An 11,926-nucleotide genomic window follows, 5' to 3' on the forward strand; every position below is an offset into this window, starting at 1 on the left:
GCATCTGTTGGTAATCCCCCTTATGTATGCTGGGAGGCCCCCAGACACTTATTGTGTTGTCTCTCAGTGTATTCGTGGCACCCCTGCTTTTCACTGGGGGAATGTTGCATCTCCTGCCGAGTCTTTTGCTTTCATAGGGAATGATTTTTGTGTGTAAGTTTGGTACTAATCCCTCTAGGATTTTCCAAGTGTATATTATCATGCATCTCTCTCGCCTCCATTCCAGGGAATGCAAATCCAGGGACTTTAACTGTTCCCAGTAATTTAGGTGCCTTATCATACTTATGTGTGCTGTGAAAGTTCTTTGTACACTCTCCAGGTCAGCAATTTTGCCTGCCTTGAAGGAGGCAGTTAGTGTATAGCAGTATTCTAGCCTAGAAAGAACAAGGAATTTGAAGAGAATCATCATGGGCTTGGTATCCGTAGTTTTGAAGGTTCTCATTATCCATCCTATCATTTTCTTAGCAGATGTGGTAGATACATTGTGGTCTTTGAAGGCAAGATCTTCTGACATTATCAATCCCAAGTCCTTCACATTACTTTTTCGCTCTTTTTTCATGGTTAGAATTTGTTGTATATCCTGATACAGTTTTAATTTCCTAAAGTTTTTCATATCTGAGTACAGCCTCTCCTCACTTAACGACAGAGTTCTGTTCCTAATACTGTGTTGGTAAACTAACTTGTTGCTAAACCAGGAGCTTACTTTAATGGTAGTGGGTTTATGTCAACCATCTTTGATATTGATTTAATATCATCCTTGCACCTTTTATAGCACTTTTAGTATATTTTTCAATTGTTTATACAGTAGTGTACTGTATATTGTAATAAACAGAATAGAGGAAATCAGCTCTAATATTTATTGTTTAGGTATGTATACTGGTCAGTGAGCACGTCGTAAGTCCGAGTCGTCAGTAAATGAGTACGTCACTAAGTGAGGAGAGGCTATAGTTAAAATTTCTCTTCATTGAACTTCATATTGTTTTGAGTGGTCCATTTGAAGATTTGGTTGTTGTCCGCTGTGGAGTCTTGCGGTGTCTTCAATGGAGGTCACTGTCATGGCAATTCGGGTGTCATCGGCAAAGGAAGACGCAGAGCTATGGCTTACATCTCTGTCTATGTCAGATGTGAGGATGAGGAATAGAATGTTAACGAGTACTGTGCCTTGTGGAACAGAGCTTTTCAACATACCTGCCTCAGACTTTACTCTTTTTGCTATTACTCTTTGTGTTCTATTTGTCAGGAAGTTATAGATCCATTTACCAACTTTTCCTGTTATTCCTTTATCACGCATTTTGTGCGCTATTACACCATGGTCACATTTGTTGAAGGCTTTTGCAAAATCTGTGTATACTACATCTGCTATGAAAGATTGGACATCTGATTGGAGGGAGTATAGAGAAAATTAATGTATTCACATATTTGGGAGTGGACACCTCGGCAAATGGGTCTTTGAGATGCAAGGTGAATCACTGAGGGGATATGAGAAAAAAAGTTAAGTGGTGTGTTTAGCCGTCTGTGGAAAGAAGTTTATGAAGGCAGCAAGTGAAATGTACCAGAATATGGTGGTACCAATATTTTTGTATGGATGTGAGGCATGAACTTTAAACATTGCAGCAAGTAGGCTGAAAGCAGTGGAGATGTCACATTAGAAAGCACTGTGTTGTGAATACAGTAGTATGCACAGAATTTGGAGAGTAGAAATTAGATTAGGGAGTGAGGTTAATAAAGGTATAATTCAGAGGGTTGAGGAGGGTTTGTTGAGGTAGTTTAAGCATTTAGAGAGGATAGACCACAATAAGATGATCAAGTAGGTGTATAAATCTAGGGTGGAAGATAGGAGAGGTAGGGGTTGCCCCAGGAAAGGTTGGAGGAGGGGTTTTGAGTGGTAGAAGTGTGAGCATTCAGCAGGCTTGTGAGTGTTACATCAAAGTTAATAAAAAAGTGTTTTCATGGCTTGAGGTGCTGTTGGAGTGTGAGCAAGAATAACTGGACATGAGTCCTGGAGTCATCATGACTGGCAGCTTTGAAGGGACGAGCTAGAGCAAGCCACAGCCATGCTGGTGTGTGATTTGTCAGTAAAAAATCTGTATTTGTAGTCACAGTGGGGTCCATGTTAACCTCCCAATGGTATACAGAATTATACTTAGATAAATCTTACCAGAGCCAGCTGGTTAGGTGGCCTGTGAGTTTTAGGACTTTCCTACCGTGGGTTCAAGCACTACCTGTTCTGTGATTTGAGTTCTGGATGTGGGAAGTGCAGTGCCTGCACTGAAGGTGGGATGAGGATGTTGCAAGTCAGAGGGTCATCTCAATTGTTATGTATTCACACTTCTGGCAAGACAGCTAATGAATAATGTTAAATGTTATACATATTTTGGGTCACCCTAACTTGGTGATAGATGGTTGGTTTGTTAAAACAAATATATACGTATTTTTGTGTTATGCCAGGCTGTGTCAAGCCTGTAAGTTCTTCACTTTGTAGGATGCTGTTGTAATAATTTTTATTATTAGCTTTTAGGATGATAGATATATTCATTAGATTTTTTAAAATTTACACCAAAAAAACTTGAAAGGGTTGTCATAGTTCCAGAAAAAAAAATCTGGTATAAATGTTTGGTAAACACTGTACGGTACCTTACACAATACCTGAAGGATGTTTACAGGTTTCAGTGCACCCATGGCTCAGTCTCAGATAGACCTCCCAGTGGATTAAGGCCAGGTCAACCAGGTTGTTACTGTTAGATGCATGCAGTTCAACTGGTTGAGAACTGTTTTGAAAAAACTTACCCAGTTCCCTCTCAAAAACAGTCAGGAGGGAGGGCACTGAAGAGTTTGGGACCTCTGACACTCGAACAGTTCTCTCTGTGTTCTTGTTCTCCTGCTTTTTATGGAGATACTTTGCACCATCTGCCAAGTCTTTTGCTTTCACATGGAATGAATTTGGTCAGAAGGTTTGCAACCAATTCCTTTAGGATTTTCCAGGTATAAGTTATGATGTACCTGTCTCACCTACATTCCAAGGAATACAGTTGAAGAAACTTTGGGCATTCCCAGTAGTTTAGATGCCTGTGTGTATACAGGCAGTGAAAGTTGTCTGTACATTTTTTAGCTCATCAATCTGGCCTGCCTTTAAGGGAGATGTTAGTATACAGCAGTATTCCAGCCTAGAGAGAATAAGTGACTTGAAGAGTATCATCCTAGAGAACTCTTTAGATTTGCTATTTTAAATCAAACACAGGATCAGAGGTTTGCATTTTTCTATCATTCAAACATGGGACAGATTTTTTTTTTTTTTTTACACTGTGCACAGTTACCATACAGACCTATTCTCTCATGTCTAGGCCAAAATTTACTGCTCACCATATTTAAGAGCACTGCGCTTTAAACGTAGATCTGTGCGAGTGACACTGGTATTAGTAATATAGATGTACACAAGAGACCATGAAAGGGTTGAAAAATTTCGTAGATATATTGTGGATATGAAGGTTGAATTTTTTTTCTTTCAGGATGTATAAGTAAAATTTTTCCCTTATCATGTCTTCCAGTGTGTATATTATTTACAGTTAGGGTAAGTTGAATTTCTTGGCTTTATTCCCAAACACTATGTGGAATGTCTTATCAGTCAGTATTATAGTTTAGTGGTTACCATCCAAGTAAATATCTTTATAAGCTCATCATTAGCAATTGTTGTTGAGAACAAGGATGTCTGAATCAGCAATGACAAAAGTTGTGTGATCTGCTAATGGGGTTGGTTTAAGTTCTTGGGAGGCATTATGTAGGTCATTGATGTAGATGAGAAATATTAGTGGGCCTAGGAGTCTTCCATGTGGCACCCTGTGTCTGTAAGTTAGATAATATGTATAATCAAATTGAGCAAGTAACCTGAAAGGGCCATACAGCACTTCAGGTAGGGATTCAGTATTATGAGCAATTAAGAGTAATATATGTTAATTAATTTTTCTTTAGATTTCCTGATGGGCGGTATAGTGTAAACCCAAGAGTGCCGCCAACTGGACCTAATGGTAACCTTGGCTACATGGAATTTACCGTGATTCTGAAGAGACAGGAAACAGGCTTTGGTTTCAGAATTGTGGGTGGTACTGAAGAGGGATCTCAGGTATAGTATTTTTTTTTTTTTTAGTTTCTTTACATTTGAATTTACAGTACACTGTGTACATGTATGGTGTCTTAGAAGTACAGTATCTTTTTTCATATAGGTTTATTTCATGGTATAATCATGAGATGATAACTAGATAAATTTATTTGAATGGATTGCAAAATATGAAATCTTACATTAAAGACAAATTCACAGATTATGTAAATATAGTAGATGTTTTATTAAGGGTGTGATGGTCTGGGGAGAAGGGGGTAGGCTATGTCAGTGTATGGAGAAGGCCTAGTACTTGGATTACTTTTGTACAAGATGACGTTATTATTGTTAAAATTAAACCTAGGTGCTAAACCCACGAAGGTCATACAGTACTTACAAGTTAACATAATGTATGTCTAGTGTGGGTGACTGCCATACTTATTTGTAGTATAGTAGTAGTAGTAGAGCTATACAGTAGGGCCCCCAAGTTCATAGCTATTTCTTTAGAACTCCATTTGTTCTATCGATTGAGTACAAGAAACCTCCCATTTACCGATTTCAACTACCTAATAAAATGATCAGAAATTGGCAATTTGGCTAATTTCATGCAAATTAAAAAAATATGCCAATTTCAAAATAGGGTCCAGAATGAACAATGCAGACATAACTGGCACTAAAATAACATTTTCTCTGTTCATCAGTCATGTCTCCCTTTCTATTTTGAATTTTTATTCACACAAAAAATAAAAGATTTACTGTTACGCAGGCTACTGCTTTATTGTAATAATTGTATAAATAATGTCAATCCATTTGTGACTGCGTATTAGAATGACTGTGGACATTTATTGAACAATGATGTCATTTGTTTACTCTTGAAGATCGGTAAAAATCGAACATTTCCGCTACTTTGAGCTCCATTTCAAGGTCCTTTTCATAGTGAAACCAATCAAAATCATCTCTATTTCTATAATATGTCTTCCATTTTATCAAATGAAACCAAGAAAACGAAAATACAAAAATAAATACTAGACGAAAATACACCTCAAAGTCGGCATTTTAATCCAAAAATGGAGTTTTTTTTTTCTCATTATGCACTGCTTGCTGCAGGATTTTTTTTAATACTGCACACAGTGACCACACAGACCCATTCTCTTACATATGGGAGTACCAGCTTTCTCCCGCTTGATTTGAAGCCGCTAGAATTTTTGAGTATATGTACGTCAAACACATTGGCTCGTAAGACATATATATACGACTGAAGCAGTTAGAGGGTTAAGTCGTTGCATAATTATACCTATGTGTATCTGTACCTAAATATACTTACTGTGCTGGCATGCAGGTACATATTAAAATCACTAAGAGTCCCTCTACTCGTGAAGACGCCATATTAATTTTTTTTTTATTAGCACACTGGCCGATTCCCACCAAGGCAGGGTGGCCCGAAAAAGAAAAACTTTCATCACTCACTCCATCACTGTTCTGGGGGTTCGTTAGGAGATAAGAGGGTTGAAGGTAGACACACTTGTTGGATGGTAACGCTATATATATTGTCAGACTGTGGATGAGAGCCCAGGCCTGCCGTGTTCTGCCTGCTTGTATGTCTATCCGTCGAGTGAGATGCTCTGCCTTGCCCTCACTCGACGGATAGACATACAAGCAGGCAGAACACGGCAGGCCTGGGCTCCCATCCACAGTCTGACAATATATATAGTGTTACCATCCAATAAGTGTGTCTACCTTCAACCCTCTTATCTCCTAACAAACCCCCACGACATCACTGTCTTGCCATAAGGGTGCTTTACACTAGTTTTTAAACTGCAACATTAACACCCCTCCTTCAGAGTGCAGGCACTGTACTTCCCATCTCCAGGACTCAAGTCCGGCCTGCCAGTTTCCTTGAATCCCTTCATAAATGTTACTTTGCTCACACGCCAACAGCACGTCAAGTATTTAAAAACATTTGTCTCCATTCATTCCTATCAAACACACTCACGCATGCCCGCTGGAAGTCCAAGCCCCTCACACACAAAACCTCCTTTACCCCCTCTCTCCAACCTTTCCTAGGCTGACCCCTACCCCCGCCTTCCATCCACTACAGACTGATACACTCTTGAAGTCATTCTGTTTCGCTCCATTCTCTCTACATGTCCGAACCACCTCAACAACCCTTCCTCAGCCCTCTGGACAACAGTTTTGTCAATCCCACACCTCCTCCTAGCTTCCAAACTATGAATTCTCTGCATTATATTCACACCACACATTGCCCTTAGACATGACATCTCCACTGCCTCCAGCCTTCTCCTCGCTGCATCATTCATCACCCATGCTTCACACCCATATAAGAGCATTGGTAAAACTATACTCTCATACATTCCCCTCTTTGCCTCCAAGGACAAAGTTCTTTGTCTCCACAGACTCCTAAGTGCACCGCTCGTCCTTTTCCCCTCATCAATTCTATGATTCACCTGATCTTTCATAGATCCATCCGCTGACACGTCCGCTCCCAAATATTTGAATATATTCACCTCCTCCATACTCTCTCCCTCCAATCTGATATCCAATCTTTCATCAGCTAATCTCTTTTGTTATCCTCATAACCTTACTTTTTCCTGTATTCACTTTTAATTTTCTTCTTTTATATACCCTACCAAATTCATCCACCAACCTCTGCAACTTCTCTTCAGAATCTCCCAAGAGCACAGTGTCATCAGCAAAGAGCAATTGTGATAACTCCCACTTTATGTGTGATTCTTTATCTTTTAACTCCACACCTCTTGCCAAGACAATCGCATTTACTTCTCTTACAACCCCATCTATAAATATATTAAACAACCACGGTGACATCACACATCCTTGTCTAAGGCCTACATTTACTGGGAAATAATCTCCCTCTTTCCTACATACTCTAACTTGAGCCTCACTATCCTCGTAAAAACTCTTCACTGCTTTCAGTAACCTACCTCCTATACCATACACCTGCAACATCTGCCACATTGCCCCCCTATCCACCCTGTCATACGCCTCTTCGAAATCCATAAATGCCACAAAAACCTCTTTAGCCTTATCTAAATACTGTTCACTTATATGTTTCACTGTAAACACCTGGTCCACACACCCCCTACCTTTCCTAAAGCCTCCTTGTTCATCTGCTATCCTATTCTCCGTCTTACTCTTAATTCTTTCAATAATAACTCTACCATACACTTTACCAGGTATACTCAACAGGCTTATCCCCCTGTAATTTTTGCACTCTCTTTTGTCCCCTTTGCCTTTATACAAAGGAACTATGCATGCTGTCTGCCAATCCCTAGGTACCTTACCCTCTTCCATACATTTAACCCTTTGACTGTTTCAGGCCCCTCTCTGAAACTGTCATTCTATGTCGCTCAATTTTTGAAAAAAAAAAAATTATTTTTTCTTATGAAATGATAGAGAATCTTTTCCCGATGGTAATGACACCAAAAGTTCGAAATTTGGTCGAAAACTCGTGGAATTATGCTCCCGCGAAGTTAGCGGTCTCGGCGACATATGCGTATCGGCGATTTCGCCGACTTTGAGCCCTATTTTCAGCCAATTCCATTGTTCCAGTTGACCAAACTCATAGCTATTTCTTTAGAACTCCATTTTATCTATCAGCTGAGTACAAGAAACCTCCCATTTACTAATTTGGACTACCCAATATGGTGGTCAGAAATTGGCAATTTGGCCAATTTCACGCAAACTAAAAAAGATGCCAATTTCAAAATAGGGTCCAGAATAAACAAGGTAGACATTCGTGGCACTAAAGTAACATATGCTCTGTTCATTAGTCACATCTCTAGGCCCCTCTTATATTATTATTGCTTTCTATTTTTATTTTTTTTTCATACAAAAAAATACAAAATTTACTGTTATGCAGACGACTGCATTATTGTAAAAATGGTATAAATAATATCAGTGCACTAGTGAAAGAATATTAGACTCCCCAGTTGACATGTATTGGACGTGTGGTGTGATTTATTTACTCTTGAACATTGGTAAAAATCGAACATTTCCGCTACTTTGAGCTCAGTTTCAAGGTCGTTTTCATCGTAAAAGTAATGAAAATCATCTCTATTTCTGTAATATGTTTTCCATTTTATCACCTAAGACCATGAAAACGTGAATACAACGATAAATACTATACGAAAATACACCTCAAAGTCGGCGTTTTATTCCAAAAAAACGATCAGTTTTTTTTTTCTCATTACGCAATGTGTGCTGCAGGATTTTTTTTATGTGGTGCACACTGACCACACAGACCCATTCTCTCACATGTGGGCCTACCAGCTTTCTCCCGCTTGATTTGAAGCCGCTAGAATTATTGAGTATATATACATCAGAAACATTGGCTCGTAAGACGTATTTATACGTCGAAAACAGTCAAAGGGTTAAATAATAACACCAACCACTCCAAAACTATATCCCCTCCTGCTTTTAACATTTCTATCTTTATCCTATCAATCCCAGCTGCCTTACCCCCTTTCATTTTACCTACTGCCTCACGAACTTCCCCCACACTCACAAGTGGCTCTTCCTCACTCCTACAAGATGTTATTCCTCCTTACCCTATACATGAAATCACAGCTTCCCTATCTTCATCAACATTTAACAATTCCTCAAAATATTCCCTCCATCTTCCCAATACCTCTAACTCTCCATTTAATAACTCTCCTCTCCTATTTTTAACTGACAAATCCATTTGTTCTCTAGGCTTCCTTAACTTGTTAATCTCACTCTAAGACTTTCTTATTTTCAACAAAATTTGTTGATAACATCTCACCCACTCTCTCATTTGCTCACTTCTTATATTGCTTCACCACTCTCTTAACCTCTCTCTTTTTCTGCATATACTCTTCCCTCCTTGCATCACTTCTACTTTGTAAAAACTTCTCATATGCTAACTTTTTCTCCCTTACTACTCTCTTTACATCATCATTCCACCAATCGCTCCTCTTCCCTCCCGCACCCACTTTCCTGTAACCACAAACTTCTGCTGAACACTAACACTACATTTTTAAACCTACCCCATACCTCTTTGACCCCATTGCCTATGCTCTCATTAGCCCATCTGTCCTCCAATAACTGTTTATATCTTACCCTAACTGCCTCCTCTTTTAGTTTATAAACACAAATAACCCGTACGTAAAAGAGAGAAGCTTACGACGACCGAAACGTCGTCGTAAGCTTCTCTCTTATGTGCGGGTTATTTGTGTATCGTTCCAGTCACGGTATTGTGCCTTTTTTTGTTATTTAGTTTATAAACCTTCACCTCTCTTTTCCCTGATGCTTCTGTTCTCCTTGTATCCCATCTACCTTTTACTCTCAGTGTAGCTACAACTAGAAAGTGATCTGATACTGTATATCTGTGGCCCCTCTATAAACATGTACATCCTGAAGTCTACTCAACAGTCTTTTATCTACCAATACATAATCCAACAAACTACTGTCATTTCGCCCTACATCATATCTTGTATACTTATTTATCCTCTTTTTCTTAAAATATGTATTACCTATAACTAAACCCCTTTCTATACAAAGTTCAATCAAAGGGCTCCCATTATCATTTACACCTGGCACCCCAAACTTACCTACCACACCCTCTCTAAAAGTTTCTCCTACTTTAGCATTCAGGTCCCCTCCCACAATTACTCTTTCACTTGGTTCCAAGGTTCCTATACATTCACTTAACATCTCCCAAAATCTCTCTCTCTCCTCTACATTCCTCTCTTCTCCAGGTGCATACACGCTTGTTATGACCCTCTTTTCGCATCCAACCTTTACTTTAATCCACATAATCCTTGAATTTACACATTCATATTCTCTTTACTCCTTCCATAACTGATCCTTCAACATTATTGCTACCCCTTCCTTAGCTCTAACTCTCTCAGAACTCCAGATTTAATCCCATTTATTTCCCCCCACTGAAACTCCCCTACCCCCTTCAGCTTTGTTTCGCTTTGGGCCAGGACATTCAACTTCTTTTCATTCATAACATCAGCAGTCATCTGTTTTTTGTCATCCGCACTACACCCACGCACATTCAAGCATCCCAGTTTTATAAAGTTTTTCTTCTCTTTTTTAGTAAATGTTTACAGGAGAAGGGGTTACTAGCCCATTGCTCCCGGCATTTTAGTCACCTCATACGACACGCATGGCTTACAGGGGAAAGATTCTTTTCCACTTCCCCATGGACAATAGAAGAAATAAAGAAGAACAAGAGCTATTTAGAAAAAGGAGAAAAACCTAGATGTATGTATATATATATATATATATATATATATATTATTTTCATATAGTCGGACTTGAGTCCTGGAAATGGGAAGTACAATGCCTGCATTTTAAAGGAGGGGTTTGGGATATTGGCAGTTTGGAGGGATATGTTGTGTATCTTTATGTGTGTATGCTTCTAGACTGTTGTATTCTGAGCACCTCTGCAAAAACAGTGATAATGTGCGAGTGTGGTGAAAGTGTTGAATGATGATGAAAGTATTTTCTTTTTGGGGATTTTCTTTCTTTTTTTGGGTCACCCTGCCTCGGTGGGAGACGGCCGACTTGTTGGAAAAAAAAAAAAAAAAAAAATATATATATATATATATATGCATGTGCGTGTCTGTGAAGTGTGACCAAAGTGTAAGTAGGAGTAGCAAGATATCCCTGTTATCTAGCGTGTTTATGAGACAGAAAAAGACACCAGCAATCCTACCATCATGTAAAACAGTTACAGGTTTCTGTTTCACAGTCATCTGGCAGGACGGTAGTACTTCCCTGGGTGATTGCTGTCTACCAACCTACTACCTTGGGTGTATTAAATGTTGCATATGTTAATACAGTGGAATCTCTACTTGCAAGCGTGTCCAAGTGCGAGTTTTTCCAAATACGAGCAGTCGATGGGTCGATTTTTTTGCTTCCATACGCGAGCAAAATTGCCACAAGTGAGCAGACCTCAAGGCAGGTTCCTTGACACTGGTGAGGGGCTCTTGCTCTTGATTTTGGGAATTGTATTTCATTTGTTTGTTGGACTATCTTATTGAAACTTGGGCAATGTATGATGGAAAGATGCTTCTTAATGTACACCAAAAATGAAAGAAATCTAAGCATAAATAATGGAGTTCACTTCTCAGCAATTAGCCACCCCTTAGTGGTAATTTCGAATGGTTTTTATGGTTGTATTCTCGTTTTTTGGTCTCATTTGATAGAATGGAAGATAAATTACAGAAATAGATATGATTTTGATTGCTTTCACGATGAAAAGTACCTTGAAATAGAGCTCAACCTAGGAGAAATGGTCCATTGCTTGGCTGTTTCAGTGTAAACAAATGACGTCACTGTCCATTCCAATATGCAGTCGTGAATGGGTTGACATATTTATACAATTATTGCAATAAGGAATAACAGTAAATCTTATATTTTTTGTGTGAATAAAAATTACAAATAATTTTTATAATAATAATAATAATAATAATATGTATAATAATAATATGAATAATAACAATACGTATAATAATAATAGTAATAATAATAATATTATATTATTATTATACTATGTATAAAAATAATACATATATAATAATAATGTACTACATATAATAATTATAATAATAGACAGCTTCAAAAGGCTGTCACTAGATGGCAGTGTTTACCACAATAAAGAGGGAGCAGTTGTGGCCACCTCCATCTGTTACATAATGACATTTTATTCATTCTAGAGTATATATGGTGTTTCTGTGTTGTTTATATTGTCTGTTATGTCATATTAGATGAACTGTGATAGATAAATAAGCCGTATAGGTGATATTAAGTAAATTATTCATGAAG

General features: G+C 38.4%; 1 protein-coding gene across 9 annotated transcripts in view; it reads left to right on the forward strand.

Moving 5' to 3' along the window:
• The window catches only part of Magi (membrane associated guanylate kinase, WW and PDZ domain containing protein magi), a 379,317-nt gene that overhangs the window by 295,785 nt on the left and 71,606 nt on the right, over nt 1–11,926 (forward strand). For all 9 annotated transcript variants that reach the window (XM_070093311.1, XM_070093304.1, XM_070093308.1 and 6 more), the window contains one exon: nt 3,967–4,117. In XM_070093311.1, coding sequence (XP_069949412.1) covers nt 3,967–4,117 — 151 coding nt within the window. The remainder of the gene's footprint in view (nt 1–3,966; nt 4,118–11,926) is intronic.

The sequence above is a fragment of the Cherax quadricarinatus genome, chromosome 42, assembly GCF_038502225.1.
Source record: "Cherax quadricarinatus isolate ZL_2023a chromosome 42, ASM3850222v1, whole genome shotgun sequence".
NCBI lineage: Eukaryota > Metazoa > Arthropoda > Malacostraca > Decapoda > Parastacidae > Cherax > Cherax quadricarinatus.